At 40.9% G+C, this 16,390-nt stretch overlaps 3 protein-coding genes across 6 annotated transcripts; 2 read left to right on the forward strand and 1 right to left on the reverse strand.

The window, feature by feature from the left end:
* Positions 1–18: 18 nt before the first annotated feature.
* LOC108139157 (protein lifeguard 1) lies at positions 19–1,001 on the forward strand. Of its 3 annotated transcripts, none has more exons than XM_041709373.1 (2): positions 19–779; positions 865–1,001. In XM_041709373.1, exons 1-2 carry the CDS (start codon positions 94–96, stop codon positions 953–955), a joined length of 777 nt encoding a protein of 258 aa, XP_041565307.1. In that variant the 5' UTR covers positions 19–93; the 3' UTR covers positions 956–1,001. The 3 variants fall into 3 exon arrangements, with proteins under 3 accessions (XP_041565307.1, XP_041565308.1, XP_017117264.1); XM_041709374.1 differs by having other exon boundaries at positions 19–333; XM_017261775.2 differs by having other exon boundaries at positions 19–1,001.
* An 8,558-nt stretch (positions 1,002–9,559) lies between these two features.
* Positions 9,560–11,266, forward strand: LOC108139136. Of its 2 annotated transcripts, none has more exons than XM_017261750.2 (2): positions 9,560–10,041; positions 10,737–11,266. In XM_017261750.2, the coding sequence occupies exons 1-2, from the start codon at positions 9,979–9,981 to the stop codon at positions 11,184–11,186; spliced, it is 513 nt and encodes a 170-aa protein (XP_017117239.1). In that variant the 5' UTR covers positions 9,560–9,978; the 3' UTR covers positions 11,187–11,266. The 2 variants fall into 2 exon arrangements, with proteins under 2 accessions (XP_017117239.1, XP_017117240.1); XM_017261751.2 differs by having other exon boundaries at positions 9,567–9,987.
* A 1,025-nt stretch (positions 11,267–12,291) lies between these two features.
* On the reverse strand, positions 12,292–16,319 carry LOC108139295 (DNA-directed RNA polymerase II subunit RPB2). The gene is made up of 4 exons (XM_017261992.2): positions 16,141–16,319; positions 13,841–16,009; positions 12,841–13,775; positions 12,292–12,786 (listed from the first exon to the last, which is right to left on the reverse strand). The coding sequence occupies exons 1-4, from the start codon at positions 16,160–16,162 to the stop codon at positions 12,382–12,384; spliced, it is 3,531 nt and encodes a 1,176-aa protein (XP_017117481.1). The 5' UTR covers positions 16,163–16,319; the 3' UTR covers positions 12,292–12,381.
* Positions 16,320–16,390: the final 71 nt, after the last annotated feature.

Genomic DNA, 16,390 nt, shown 5'->3' on the forward strand with positions numbered 1-16,390 from the left:
ATTTCTGTCAAGTAAAAAATACCAGTTACATTACCTTTATTAATATCACCGATTGAAATTTATAAAATAGCCAGTTGAAGAGTGATATCCAGAATGCAGGTTGTCGGAGAACCAGTGCAGCAGTATGGAAATCGGAGCCGCCAGGCGGAGAGCATTCCGTTGGGAAGATATGAAGCCTACGGATCGGAGACGGAACCAGAGGGTCAGGACAAGGATTTGGAGTTCTGCAACAGCAGCATCCGCCGTGGGTTCATTCGGAAGGTGTACCTCATTCTGCTGCTGCAAATGATTACGTCGCTGGTGGTGATCACGGCCCTTACAATAGACAAGCAGGTGCGATTGGGGGTGGCTAAGAGCACTTGGATGTTCCTTTTGGCCCTGTTTACGGTCGTGGCTATACTGGTCACCTTGGCCTGTAACGAGAACCTCCGTCGTCGATCGCCGCTGAACCTTCTCTTCTTGTCCGCCTTCACAATAGCCGAATCCTTTTTACTGGCCATAGCTGCGTGTCGCTTTGCTCCGATGGAGATTTTCATAGCCGTTTTGATTACGGCTGCAGTTTGCCTGGGACTCACTCTATTTGCACTACAAACCCGGTACGATTTCACCATGATGGGCGGCTTCCTGTTGAGCTCCCTGATTATCCTGCTGCTTTTCGGCATCTTGACCATTTTCGTGGGCGGTGGTCTTTTCACCTACGTATATGCCTCCATCAGTGCTTTGCTGTTTTCCGTTTATTTAGTTTACGACACTCAACTGATGATGGGCGGCAGACACAGGTACTCCATAAGTCCAGAGGAATACATATTCGCAGCCATCAATCTGTACATGGATGTGATAAATATATTCTTGGATATTTTACAGATTATGGGAGGATCCGATACATAGGAAATCCGCACAAATCCCAAAAACATGGCATACTTTCAGGCATTTATCGGATTATTCCCTCCACTGACCCAACGCAATGTCGAAAATTAATAAATCAAATTGTGCAGCATCGATTGAGCCGATTATTAATGTTTCAGTTCATAAATTACGCACATTACGGCACAACAGGTGCAAAGTGTACCTCCCCCTAGAGTCCAAATTGTCAATTAAGTTATTAGTTCGGGCAATAAAACTGTCAAGGCCGTAACAACATTAACATAAAGCTAACACAAATTAGATGCTGTCGCAGCAAACTTTTGCAATAAATGTATCTGCAGAAGTGTGTGCACAACTGAGTTTGTGTGACAGTCTCGAAGGTTCGGTCCCAAAAGTCAGACGATATATATATTTGTTGCGATAGCTACAGCCTTAGCTTGGTCAAACAAATCAACTGAACTCGGTGGCAGCAGCTGGCGAGGGTATTCATTTAATTAACAATTGACAGTCGCTTGACAGTTGGCCAAGCACACAAAACCCGCAGAAACACAGCTTGCACCGCACATACAGATTCCCGATACAGACTGATAGGGATAACATTAGTGCTGCAGTGGTTCAAATCTATTTGTTTTAAAACTCAATTAAACTCGAAAAAATATGTTTATTCGTATCGAAATGAAATATAAAGGCACCTTTAATTTAAATTAGCCAAATGAAAATGACCGTTTGCTTATTAGGGTAAAAAGAATCAATTCATTTTAATACAGAAACTCAAAGATGGTTCCGTTTTCTGTAAATATAAATATTTTTAAAAAATAATATGGCGAGTACTTGACATTAAATCAACTGTTCTTTAGGAAATTTTAAATGAAATTAGTGAAGAATATTTGCATATGTAATTTAAATTTATATTGTTTAAAAATTACTCTAAATCGAATATTTAAACATTTATATTTTTAAAAAACGCTACAAAATAAAAACAATTATAATTATAAAAATAATCATCAAGGTTCTAAGAAGTTCTAAGTTCTAAGAAATGACAACTCAAGAAAGGTCATGGCTCAAGTCTGAGAAACGACCCCAAAACTTTGCGGTCGAACATCAATAAAAATTGGCAGCCACATCCTCATGTGGATCCGAAATCGAATCGAAGGGTCCCTATCTTATCTGTTTGTGCGACCGTGACCATGATCCTTGGCCACCAAAAAGTTTCGTTTGGCTGCGTTTCATTCGCTTGTCTTTGCATTTGTTTCTGTGACCCAGCATTATTTGTGTTTGTGTTTTTGCGTGTGGACAGTTTTGTTTCCTGTCAATGCCTTTTGTCACTTTTCGCAGGACACTCACAGCACAAGGGTGCCCGCAGCTTTGTTGTCACGTCTGTGGTTTATGTACACATTTCCCGCTCGCCGGCATGAAAAGTGGAAAAGCATCCCAAAACTAACTGTGATTCATGTAAAACATGTGGCTCTCACAAATACAGTCACTCATGTGTAATGCGAATAAGTGGAGTCATGAGGATTTTCCGCCCACCCACCGTTTTCCACCCACCAGCCTTATTCACTGGCAACTGGCATAAAGGCAACACTCACCGAAAAGTTAACGCTCATGAGCGACATACACTGCGTTTTTATTTGCACTTTTGCGTCAGTTTTTATACCTCGTAAACTGCAAGGACACATGGTCCGTAACAGGTACAATATTAATACCATTTTAAAAAAAATTATAGACAACAAAAATATATACATAGTTGCAATATGTGCAATATGTAGTTAAAGATATATATTTAAATTATATACATACACGATACTATAATATCAGCAGTTTTGATTGTAAAATAATAATAAAAGATAAATAAAATATTGATATATTGTGTTAATTATAGTTTAAAACAGGGTAACTGAGTATCGGAACACTCAACAAATTCACTTTGAGTTATTTTTACAGCTTTCCGAAACTTTTGCGCATATGTTAAACCAAAGAGAAGAGGGGAAATGGAGAAATTGTTATGAATATTATATTTAGGACATGTTGCAAGTGCGTTAATGAGTTTTTTGTTCCCGTTTGTCAAACGGACAGAATGTAATTAGACGCCCATAGAAGGCCACAACCATTTTGTTGCCATTAATCTCATAACTTACCACTGACAGACAGGCGTTCACAAGGACAAACAGACATCTGGACAAGGACAAGGAGTCAATGAAAATGGCCACGTTTCTACTTGACACAAATTATCATGGAAAGGATTATGTCTTTGTTTTTGGTATATTTAATTCCAATTAAAGCTGGAAACCCTTTGTTCAATGATCGTAAGTTTGATTGTAATCACCCAAAAAGTAAATTAAATGGAACGATTTTATTGAAAAACAAAAACATATATAAAATATAATTAATATTAAGAGGTTTGTATGCTTTACTTCAATGACATAAATTAGAATACAAATTTCAGAGTTTAAAGTATTAAATTGTTAATCTTCGTTTCTTATGGCAAAAAGTATATGAAATAAAGACAGTGTTACTTGTAATCAGTTTCATAAAATGTAACTGCAACCTATCCAGCCAATTAACCCATTCGATAATATCCAAATCTAACCAGAAACACTCAGGTATCACTCATTCGTAGAGTGTGCAACCATAAAATGCTTAACCGAATTAGGAGCTCAACTTTGAAAAGTGAAATAACCCAGGCGTAAGCTAAAATTCAGTTTTCTTCTCTTTGAAATTCGGGGGAATTTCCTTTAACAGCCGGCTGCTGATGTCCGAAATCAATTCAAACGGGGACTCAATCAAACATTTCCCATTCGCATTCCGGTTCGGTGCTCTGCACTCTTCCTAAAGCATTTCTCCTGTATTCTGGGCCCTGTCAAAAATGCCAATGCCATTTTCCAATCGCCAATCACACTTTTTTTTGCCATTTGGTCCTTCCGCACTAGTTCGATGCTCTTTGCAGTTTATTTTGCAATCAAATTGTTTTTATCACATCCGCACAACTAAACTGTAAACATTTGCAAGCAACACTTTTGCAAGTTCCGGCTTGGAAAAAGCTACCCACTAAATCTGGAAAATAAGAAAATAAAGGGACATGCAAAATGTATGTGATGTCGGAGGTCAGGGGCGGATTAAGTTTAAAAAGGGAAAATGCTTAACAAAGTGTTGTCACACTTTGTAAATTAACTCAAAGCTGTTGATTAGTCACTAAACTGTGGTTGGTTGTTCTTTATGCATTGCGAAACTGCAGTTACTATAACTTACCTCTGGCAGGTTTTTGAAGTTATAATTTGATTTAATTTAAATTATAAGCTAAATTTAAAGCAGAAAAGTAAGATAAATTTAGTGGATATCCTTTTAATATCCATTTAAATGAAATCAAAATAATCCCGTAATAAAATTGAATCCCACTCTGAACACATAAAAGCAGATATGCAAAGAAAAAACGAAAAGTATGCAAAAAAAAAAGGAGAAAACGAGTGAACTGCAACGGAAAATTAGAAAAAAGTCCGAGTTTGGGGCTCCAGCTGTTTGTGGATTTTGTGGGGGAGAGGGCTGAAAAATGTTTCGGTGGAGGAAAAAGAAATTTGCAATCAAAGTTGAGAGATTTAGCTTCTATTTTTTCGCCATGTTTGCCGTTGTTTTGCCACTGTTGGTTTTTAGCCGCATTTAACTTCGATTTTGGGGGCGTGCCGGAAAATTGAAAATCAAACTGACGGCGAAAATCAATTAATGTTCTTCAATTCGGCTAATTGTTGGCTAAAAGTTCTTGCCAATCGAATTTTTCCCGCACTTTTCATTACGCCAATGAATGGGAATTCATGAAAATTTCAACCGATTTTCATTTAGCGGTAAGCTGCTTAAATGCGCCTTTGATCCAATGGAGACCAGGGACTGGAAACTCGAAACTCTCGGTCCTGAACCCTGACCCCAACCCGTGATGGCTTTCTGGCTTTCTGGCTTTGGGCAATTTTTGGCCAGCCACGTGATGAGCATTAAAAGCATATTCAAATCCAGTGACAAACAGACGGAGTGGGATTTTCAGGGCAGTCATGCACAAGGATCCGTAGCCGGGAATGCGGATTTCGACTTCGGAGCCTACTGAACATGGACAATTTAACAAAAGTATTTATTTATGAAAGCCAAAATTCATTTCGATTGTCGGATTGTCGGAAGATGTGACCGAAATTCAATTGAAATCATCAAGTAAGCCAGTTTCAAAAGCAGTCACGTGTATTCCGACCCCGACCTGAGTCAACAACAATAGAACTAAGTTCAAAGAACTAAGAACAAATTTCCAAGTTGACGAGGAAATTACTTGGGGGTAGGGTGAAAATGATGGCTTTTTATTAGACTGGGAATGTGAGTCTTACTCTTAGTGTTTATTTAATGTTTGCATGTTTTTATATTTATTTTAGGAACTCGTTTCAATTTGAGTAAATTGAGTTTGATTGTTTTTGTCTTTCTTAGCGATAATTAAAGAGATTAGGTAATCAAATCAATGACAATGTCAAAATAAGGCTTACAAATAATTAAGTTTAAATCTCGAAAAAAATAGTGAAAAGCAAAAAAAAACCTATCAATTTGTGTATTTTACTCTACTTTACAGCAATCTACAGACCGAGGCTTGGTAATTTTTCAATTAGTTACAGCCCGCCCAAATCCAGTTGTGATTTTCTGCTTTGATTTGCAAACTGTGTCAGCCACGCCCACAAAACTTCCACGCCCTCGCTGCAAAGTATGACTGCAACATGGGGAATAGAAAGGAGACGTACCAGGTAGCAGGCGGGTTAATAACCGGCATGCCACGAAAAATTAATGGCAAACCATTTAGCCAAGTTTTTTTTTGTGCCGCCACGCGACCGCCAAAGGGGAAGCCCCGGCCAAAAGAAGCTTGGGGTGCAAATTATGCAACAGACAGAAGAAAACCTGCAAACGGGAATGGAAAACTTTGGCTTAATTTGCGGCCGGGAAACAGGTGGAAAGTATCCAAGGGCTGGGGGTTCCGCCAGAGACGGGCAATTTAATTAACGGAGCCAGTTAAACATTCAAACACTGACACTAAGCCCGACTCCCACTTCGGTTCCTGCTGCTGTCTCTGTAATTTTCCCCTCCCACCCACAAGGTCCTTGTCCCCGGCACACAGAATGCGCCCGCGAGGACCTTTCGCAACCCTTGTTCGACGGGCGGGGCCCCAAATAAAGGTGCTCCGCTCAAGTGGAGCACGCAAAATAATTTAAAAGCCGCAAAGTGGCTGGCAAAAACTATTTAAGTTTATGCGATTACAACAATAAAGGGACAGCCCCCACACCACCAATCACCTCAGACCGCTTCAGTGTTGTCTGTTCAGCTAAAAAAATATGGAGTTTAAATGTGTATCAGAAATTAAATGTGACTAGGTTTAAAAGAATAAAATGATCACATTAAAGTAACTCACATGCTTGACTTAGATAAAAACTTTAATTGGTTTGCGAGCTGTTTAATTTTTTATTGTTTTTTTTTTTCAAATATAAGCAGAAAAATAAAAATGAATAACAAGAAAATAAAAAGGTAATTATTACTTACAATATTGAAAGCAAAATATACAAAATAACATTATTGTATGAAAATAAAAACTTTAATATTAATTAATAGTTAAAATATAAACATTAAAATATATACGAAATAAAATTTTTATATTAAAATAAAAAGATAATTAAAATGAACTACTAAATGTATTTAAGTAATTTGATCGATCCTTAGCTTTGGTAAAATATAGCTAAGCTAAAAGAATTGAGGTGTTTTTTTTAAGCCAAGTTCAAATCTTACGCTGCCTAAAATAGTGAATCTAAAAAATGTTGTCTTGCTATTTACATGTTATTTTAGCTTTGAAAGTAAAAAGCCCAGTCAGCTCTATGAGTGTACAAAACTCACATCCTTTACTCCTTGATTTCCTAGGTGAATGTACTGCATACTTCCAGGCGTGGGCAACAGTTTGCTGTGTGCGTGAGTGCGTGCTTGTGTGGGTTCGTGAGTGCGTGATGGTGTGAGTGCAGTTATGTAATTATGGTAATTAAAAACGCGCAGCAAACGCCGTTTGTCTTGTCATCGTATTTCATAGTTAAGCACCTTTTGGCTTTTCGTATTTGCACAAAGCCATAGACAGAACTTGCTCATTTACATGAATAACATTACTAACACGCTCGCAGGCATTTTTCTCCACAGAATTATGATTATTTCGTTATAAACTGTGCGTTTCCGTTTGTGTCGTTCTGCCAACCCTTAACTGTTATCAATTAACAATGCTAATGAGGCCCGAATGGCCCGGGAAATTGTGCGAAAAAGCGAGCAACCCCACAGCAGAAGGTGTTGAATGTTGAATATCCGCTTAAATCTGGCCATTGGGATTAAAATGGTGCTCTTTAACGCAAATCAAAATTATTCACAAAGAAAAAACCAGACTCTATATGTGAAAAAACGTATGGATTATTTATTTCCAGCTGGATATTTATTGTTCAATGCGTTTAATGGATGGCAATAAATAATGTTCAATCAATTAACATATTCATTACACAGTCTTTTAAGGACAAACCACATAATAATATTGCTAAGGAATTATGAACAAAATTCGTTGTTAGTTTTAATAAAATATTTAAATGCGGCGCAAAATCCTAAAAATCTATATTTACTAAGCCAAACAAACTTTTATCATGAATATTAAAGACATTAGGCTTCGCTCCATTTTATTTGGGACTTCAATTGTTGCATTTTATTTGTATCAGCAGTGTGATATAATAGCCAAATAAAATTCCACTGCTAGCAACAATACCTTGCATAATAAAGTGGCCAAAAATAACAAATGTGAGAGCAGATGCGGAATATACAAAAAAAAAATATATTCAATAATTCCATAAGCTTTTTTATTTCCCTCTTCGCAGTTTTATGTTATATAATATGTAACAAAAACATCCAAATTAAGCGTAAATAAAAAAATAAATAACATAACCACAAAAAACTATCACAGAACAAAATCGAATTAAACTGACGAGAATCAGCCACACTGAATTCAATTTATTCAATCAACTTTTTAGAATTGTAATGAAATTAAATGCTTTGGAAAATACCCACAATGGCCCTTTAATTTGCTTATTCCCATTTGTATGCACTCTGTTCTATTACATGCATGTCAAAAATGGTTTTTATTGTATTTAGTTACAGATTAACCTTTGCTACATTAAGTTGATATGAAATACCTTTTACTCCCGCAACGTTTATGGTTTCCGGCCAGACGCATAAACCACAATTTGCGGCTAATGCTGGCGCCACAAACATCGATGCCGACACCTTCGAAATCGAAAAGCTTTCCCTTTTTTTTTACAGAAGTTTGCGCAAACGGTAGCCGTGTGGGTACAAAAAAAAACATTCGATGGACAGAGCTGGCCAACATAGGTATTCACCTTTCACACGATTCCAGATGAGCATGCGAATGAGCTCATTAAAAGCGGACGCTTCTTGGCCGAAAAGAATCGAGACGAAAGCGAAAACAAGTTCGAAATGAAAGCCCAAATCGAATATGCAAAGTGCGGAAAAGGGGGCTCGAGATGCGCTGCAATTAATCAGTCACGAATCTCAATCGAGTTCCAGCGAAATCGGGCGACAACTGTTTTGATTTGCCAAACAACATAGAGCTTGTAATTATTTGCGCTTCACTTGGATGTTTATTTGTTTTGCTTCCGTTACGTTTTTGGCCATAATTTCACATTTAAAGCGGTTAAATTTCGCTTTTGGCCTTGTATCAACCCTCTACTCGTTATGTTGCTTCAATTACCGATGCTTATTTATTTAACTCTATTTCTGCATCACGCTGTAATTGATTTTCAGCTCTGGGGCCACGGTGCGTATGATTGATTTGCCAGCAATCAAACTGAAGAACCCTCGGCAAGGTGTATTTAACAAGAAATTTCTATTATTATTGTTAACCTCAACTGCAAACAGACAAAAGGCAGCAGATAAACACTCATAAAACCATCGAGCAAGTGTGCAAAACTCTTTACTAACCCAAGGCTGCGCAAATATTTATTCGCTAATTAAGCATTTCTACTTGCTTAAATTTATTTCTACCGTTTATGTGATTTTTTCCATTTACCTGGCTTCCCATTCAGAGGCTATAATAATAAATTTTGACATCACTGGGGGCATGAGCATAAATTTACGCGCAGATAAAACGAAATGTAAGCAACTGGAAATTAGTTTTGAGCTCATCAAACACAGTTGATTGATCTGCGCTCGCAGGTTGATAACATTGACCCTATCGACACTCCGACCTAGTGATCAATTAATAGCACAAACATTGAATAAATCGCCCCCTAGTCCATCTTTGTATGTTAACCCATTAGCGATCAATGGGTAGGAAGTTACTCAATCTTGTAATGGAATATAATTGCAGTAAAAGAATAGATGTTTGTAATTAAATATTTTAATAAATGGTTTTAAATTTTTCAAAATATCAAGTATAAGATATTTTCAGTCATTTGCATTTTCCTATTTATTTTTTATTGATACTGCACTTAAAAATAAATTAAAATATTAAAACTAAATTGTCCTACACTATTTATGTTTTTATTTACCACCTTAAAATATCTATTAATTTCCTTGGGCATAATGGGCTATAACTTGTACATGAATATAATTTAAAAACTATTTATGTTGATTTACTAGATGTTCCTCCCGCAGTTAATGGGTGTTAACGCAGCCACCTGGCTTTGTTTGCAATTTGTTGACAGCTTCGAAGCTGCGCTGCTGCTGCTGTTGCTGCTGATGTTGCTGCTTTTTCTTCATCCAGCTCGGGCCTTTTTTTTTGTTTTTGTAATTTCGGTTTTTTTATTTTTTTGTTAGTTGAGCTTCAGTTTCAGCTTCTGCCGGTGGCTTCGTCGGGCGGTAAATGAAGTTAACTTGGCCTTGTCGCACGCCAGTCTGCTTCTGACATTCGCGAGTCGCGCTCGATCGCCGCTTTTATCGTCTGTGATATTACGTTTTTATTGGCCAAAAAGGGCAAGAGTGCCGAAAAGCGAATCAAAGCCGCTTAGGTTCAAAAATAAATATAAATTCGATTTTAGTCGGGCGAACTTGAGCGGGGCATTACGAAACGCAATGAAAACGGTAATTCAAAGTCAAGAACTAAGTCACTCTGCCAGCTTATGGCCAAATATCAAAGTATGTTTTGACTGGAACCAATTCTGGTTGGTCACAAAGCTCAATTAATTTGCCGAGTTTTGTAGATCAATTAGATATGCAAATAGCCGTGATAAAATGATTCTAAGAAGGTTATAAATCATTTACAAGCGATGCGAAAAATACATGTGTTAAGATCTATGTTGAACAGGATTTTATTATAGCTTCATAATTTTCCCATTTATCTTATATTTGATCAGGCTGGTCAATTAATAAATCAATGTGATAAATGAGTCGTTAGAGATAGAATGATTTGTATGTTGGTACTGTGTAATATGCGGCATAGGTAATAGCTTAAATATTACAATTCATATTTATAAACCGTACTCGGTTGGCTTTTTAATTTATATCAAAAAGACATTGAATGTTAATTTTATATCGCCTTGCCAACAGTTTGCGGGTTTATGATTTATTTGATTTATAAATTACTTTTCCTTAAAATGCTCTAAATTAAAGCCATAAATCCTTGCCAAGGAAATTCAGACCAACATAAATCGTATTTTATTGCCGAGAACATGTTTGTTATACAAGCAAAGCGCCTTATTAAACTGGCTTAAATTTTAGATTATACTTTTTTTTTACAAAAAAGACCTTAAAAAAATATCTTTAAAAGTGCGAGGAATTTGTTAAGACTGATTTTCAGATGTTGTAAGTTAATATATTTTTTTGTACTCTAGATAAACCACACAATTGGCCTGTTACTCCTGGTGGCAGCTTACCTTCCCATCAAATCATGGGCAGCACCTGCCTTCCACTTTAGCGATCCGGACCCGGATGACCTGGAGGCCTATCCCACATCGCCCAGCCAGGTGTTGCCCATTCAACCTGTGCTGATTTATCCGCAGCCACGAGAGAATCTCTACCAGGCTCGAACTCTGGCGGGTCGAAATGACGACCAGGACATCATTTTCGTGAAGCTGCTGCAGGATAAGTCCAGTGGCTATCGTCCCAAGCAGCAGCACCTTGTCCTGGAGGAAACGAAACCCTCCCAGCGGAAGAAACTCGATATGAAGGACATATTTTATGTGAAGGCCCTCACCAACGGACGATTCAGCCACGAACGACTGAAGGTTTACCGGGTACCCGAGTTCTACGCCATCAGTGTTTTCAGCAACGGAGATAAATGAGGGAAGACGGCTGAACGATAAAAAGGAGTAATATAAGTTATTTTTAAGTCGCTATAAATACATACCTCAGGAGTGCCGAAGTGCAGTGTTTGTTGTTTTGTTTCGCTCTGAACTCTTATCGCGGCGCCACTTTGCGTTCACGGATTTACACGCAATTTCAATTACTCATAAGCCGGGTTCAGGCTCGCTGACTGATGGGTGTCAGCATCGTCTTGGCCAACAGCCTCAACATTGGTATCAGCATTGGCAGCGACACGAACTCAGAGGGGCCGCTTCTTGTGCCGTCGGAGCCACGTCAAGTGGCAATTAATAACTGTCAGTCGATTGGCGGCTGTGGCTCCAGCTCAACCACCACCGTTCCACCATTCCACCTCCCAATCCCCACATCCGACAACAAAGAACTAATCCCTTTTGTCACTGGGCGTCACAGACCGCGGGCCCAAGCATTACGTCAAAATCAAAGAAAGCCACAAAGCAAAACAAACAAATAAATGGAAATGGAAATACTTTCTATTGATAGTCGAATTTAGAATACGCTTAAGGCTTGAAATATTTTATGGCACAATGGTATTTGTTTGGGGATTTCCGAAGGCAATTGGAGCAAATAAAAAAAGAATCAATTTTATGCCCACAAATGTCCTATAGAATATTTGACATTTTTAGGATACCTAAACTTTTAGCAACATATCATGGAACTTATAAATTCAACAGTAAGTAATATAATATGCTCCAGTCTAACTAAAAATATATTTTAGTTATAGTTACAACATGTTATGCTATTAATTGCTAACAAGTTTTAACTTTGTTGAACAACTTTTTAAATGTTTTTCTATTAATCACATTAAAAATGTGTAAATTAATTTTTTAATGTTTTAAGTTCTTTTTGCCGCAACGGTGTAACCAAATCCGTATACCCTTACAATAAGCAGATGTGAGCAAAATAACTAATTTTAAATGAGCAAATAAATCAGATTCCACTAGGAGCTCTTGAGCCCGCGCAGACTTTCGCCGAAAAATGCTTGCGGCACGTTCGTTATTTAAAAATGCATGACGGGCATTCGCTCCAGTTTCGGGAATAATAGAAAAGGCGAGACAAAGTGCCTAATTGAGTTGTCACAATTATGGTAATTTAATAATTAACTGCTAACATTTAGCTTAGGGCGATTAAGTGGTCTGGTCAGCGAACCACTACGTTTTAGTTGACCATCAGGCGGGGCGCAATGTTCATGGACATCAGCTCTTGGAAGAGCAGCTTGGCCGCATACGGGAGTCGCACCTGGGAGATCTGCGTCTTGTTCTTGCAGCCCTTGCACTCGAACGTGTTATTGCGCAGATTGGCGATTGCGATAATGCCACAGAAGTTGCAGATATGCACGCGGTACGGATCAGAGACCTCGAAAAGACGCTCTCTCAAGAATTGGGCAGCGCCGTGGGAGATCTGACAATCACGCTCCATCTCACCAAAACGCAAGCCACCATCTCGCGCACGACCCTCCATGGGCTGACGCACCAGGATCTGAACAGGACCACGGGCACGCGAATGGATCTTGTCGTCCACCATGTGCTTGAGACGCTGATAGTAGGTGGGTCCCAAGAAGACCTACAAAACAGATTGATGAGTAAGGTTTAACAGATAAGAATTAACAAATTTTACCTGAGCATTGATCTTGCGGCCAGTGTGTCCATTGTACATGACCTCATTGCCTCGCAAATGATAACCGTACTCCTGCAGGAAGGTTGAGATCTTCTGCACGTTGACGGCATCGTTAAAGGGTGTGGCATCGCCGATCTCGCCCTTGTTGGATCCCAATTTGCCCTGGAGGCACTCGATCAAGTGACCAATTGTCATACGAGAAGGGATAGCATGGGGATTAATGATGATATCCGGGGCCAAGCCCTCGCACGTGAAGGCCATATCCTCTTGACGATACTGGATACCGCATGTTCCCTTTTGTCCGTGACGAGAAGCGAACTTATCGCCGATCTGCGGAATACGCACGGAGCGCACTCGAATCTTGCAGAACTTGTAGCCCTCGCTGTTGAGCGTCAGCATCACCTGGTCCACAATACCCGTCTCAGAGTTTCGCAAGAAAGTGGAGGCATCTCGCTTGGAAAAGCGCTTCGTGTTGCTGTCCAATTCGTCGTCGTTTTCAGGAAGCGTAATGGTCTTGCCAATAACCACATCATCACCGGATACACGGATTCCTGGGGCAATAATGCCATCATCGTCCAGCTTATCGTAGTGAGCATTCCTCATTCCTTGGCATGTGCCGCGATGGGGCTTCTCGAAGTTCTCCTCCTGGTCGCCCACACGCTTGTTCTCCGAATCTTTGTATGAACGGTAGAACACTGAGCGGAAGAACCCACGCTCCACAGCAGAGGCATTCAGAATGACAGAATCTTCCTGGTTGTAGCCGGTGTAGCAGAGAATGGCCACGATTGAATTGATGCCAGCTGGTAGCTCTCGGAAACGCAGGTACTCCATGGAACGAGTGGTAACCAGGGGCTTCATTGGATAGTACAAAACGTGAGCCAGCGTGTCCATACGCACATGGAAGTTGGTGATGTAGACACCCATAGCTTGTTTACCTTTGGTATGAGGTAAATTAAATTAAAAACTGTGTTTATTATAAATTGTACTACGATAAACTTACCCATAGCGCTTTGATAGGTGTTACGCGGACTCTGATTGTGATCGGGGAAGGGAATAATGGAGGCGCAAACGCCCAGGATCATGGCCGGATGAATTTCGCAATGCGTATACGTGGTACAATAAGCATAATCCTTGTCCTGCTTTAGATCGTACGGAGACATGGCGATCATGACCGTTTCCTCCTCCAAAGTATCAATGTACTCCACCACACCTGAGGCCACCAGGACCTGCCAGCTGTAGTTATTGTAGTCACGCTCCTTTAACATCTCCACATGGGTTTTCTTCAGCAGCAGCGATCCGTTCTCCACAATGAGGAGTGGCCTACAAATGCGACCAGCATCTGTATAGATTCGGATCTCACGATCTCTAATGTCTCGGATCATGGACACCTCCGACACGATGATGTCCATCTGGCGGCGCAGTTTGCGCAGCGTGGCCATCAGTTGCTCAGGATCTCGATGGATGCCCACCCAGCAGCCATTGACGAAGATCTTGGTGGCATCAGCGATGGCAGAGGGTGCAATCTCCTCCAGATTCTCCATGGACCACTCCTCCAAGAACTCCAGAATAGGCGATGGTTGTGATCCGACAGATATGTAGGCCATGAGGGCAAGGTTCTTCACCAGACCGACAGCAGCTCCCTCGGGAGTTTCAGCGGGACACAGCATGCCCCACAGGGTATTGTGCAGCTGACGCGGTTTGGCCAACTTACCATCCCTTCCGATGGGCGAGTTAACACGCCGCAAATGGGAGAGAGTAGACGCGAAGGTCAAACGATTCAACACCTGGGAGACACCGGCTCTCGCCTGATGGGCCTTCTTCTGGTCGCCCCAGTTGCCAGTGGCCAGGGAATACCTCAGACCATCCGTAATAATGTTCGTCTTGATGGCCAGCTCCAGGTTGAAGTCCTTTCCGCGATCGATGAACTTCTGTGTGTACATGCGCACCTCCTTCATGAGGTTCTTGAACAATCCGCGGAAAAGGAAGGCCAGCAGGGGTCCAGCGAGATCCAGTCGCTTGTTTCCATAGTGATCGCGGTCATCGAGTTCTCTCCTGCCCAGGGAGGCCAGCAGCAGGCGGTGCACCATGTAGCCCAGGAAATATGCCTTCTTGGTCTCGCAGAAATCGGACACTCCCACATGGGGCAGCATTTCCTTTTGCAGGATTTCCTTGGCGTACTTGATACGCTTGTCTTTTGTGACTCCAGGACGGGCACCTCTTGCTCCAATGAAATTCAAGGCAACATTCTGCTCTTGCACCACAAAGGCCTCATCCAGGGACGGCTTCACCATCTCCATCATTTCGGGATCATCGAAGTCGTAGATGATGTGCTCCAGGATGTCGCGATCGGCCACAAAGCCCAATGCTCGAAACACAATCATGATGGGTATTTCCTGCTTGATGTACGGTAGAATAGCAATGATCCTCTGTCCAATGGCGGACTTTTTGATGTTCTGCGATCCCCTGGCCATCATGTTCACCCACAGTGTTGATGTGGGTCGAGAACTGTGCTCCAAGCACGAGCGGATCTCAGTCTTGAAGGCATATTTTCCGTCCTTCATGCTGAAAACGTACACTGTGTTGGTGGCCATCTTCTCCTGGGCAATAAGCACCTTTTCCGAACCGTTGATGATGAAGTAGCCGCCGGGATCCAGCGGACACTCGTTCAGCTCCGTAAGATCACGATCCGTGAGCTGGGAGAGCAGGCAATAGGTGGATCGCAGCATGATGGGAATCTTGCCGATAAAGGTCTTCTGGTGCTGCGTTTCCACGGGGTCCATGCCCTCGACATTCTTGGTCTTCGTGATGTCCACGTAGAGGGGAGCGGAGTAGGTAAGATTTCGCAGACGGGCCTCGTTCGGCATCATAGGACTGGGTGAACCGTCCTTCTCCCAGTGCGTTGGCTTGGAAAGGTAGATTTGCTCGAATTTCAGGGAGAATCTCGGCGGTGTTTCTACCTCTCCGGACGTGTGCTGTGCCTCCGCCTGCAACTCAATGGCCGGGGAGTCCTCCACGATCCGTTGCACCGACATCTGGATGAACTCATCGAAACTGTCCAATTGCTGCCGCACCAAGCCCTTTTCGTCGAAGTAGGCGTTGATCACGATCCAGCAGGCCTCCTGCCACAGCTCGTGGGAGATCTCCTCGGCATTCTCCTCCTCGTACAGCTCTGCAAGAAGTTATTAAGCAATAAGAATCCACAAGAACCAAGTTAATCGGAGTCCTAGCGCTCCAGCCGCCATTTTCGTTTTTCTTCATGCCAACGTGCAAGTGACCTTTTTGCACAATCTTTTAACCCACCTTCCTCGTTGTCGTACATCATGGTATCGGTTTTCTAAAGTGCAAGAGCACTTTGTGCGTCTAAATTAAATACAATTTATTTTGTTTAGCAACGAATTTACTGGTAAAACTTGGAAAATTTCACAACAAATGTTTTGCCGACAACGCGTTTGGCGGCGTTGTTGTTGTGCAGTGCTGGAAAACGTGTAAGTCAAATCATAAGGTGTTTTGCACATTATTACAGTGAAAATAAATGTTTAAATCACAAATG

The sequence above is a fragment of the Drosophila elegans genome, unplaced genomic scaffold (genome assembly GCF_018152505.1).
Source record: "Drosophila elegans isolate 14027-0461.03 unplaced genomic scaffold, ASM1815250v1 contig_476, whole genome shotgun sequence".
Taxonomy (NCBI): Eukaryota; Metazoa; Arthropoda; class Insecta; order Diptera; family Drosophilidae; genus Drosophila; species Drosophila elegans.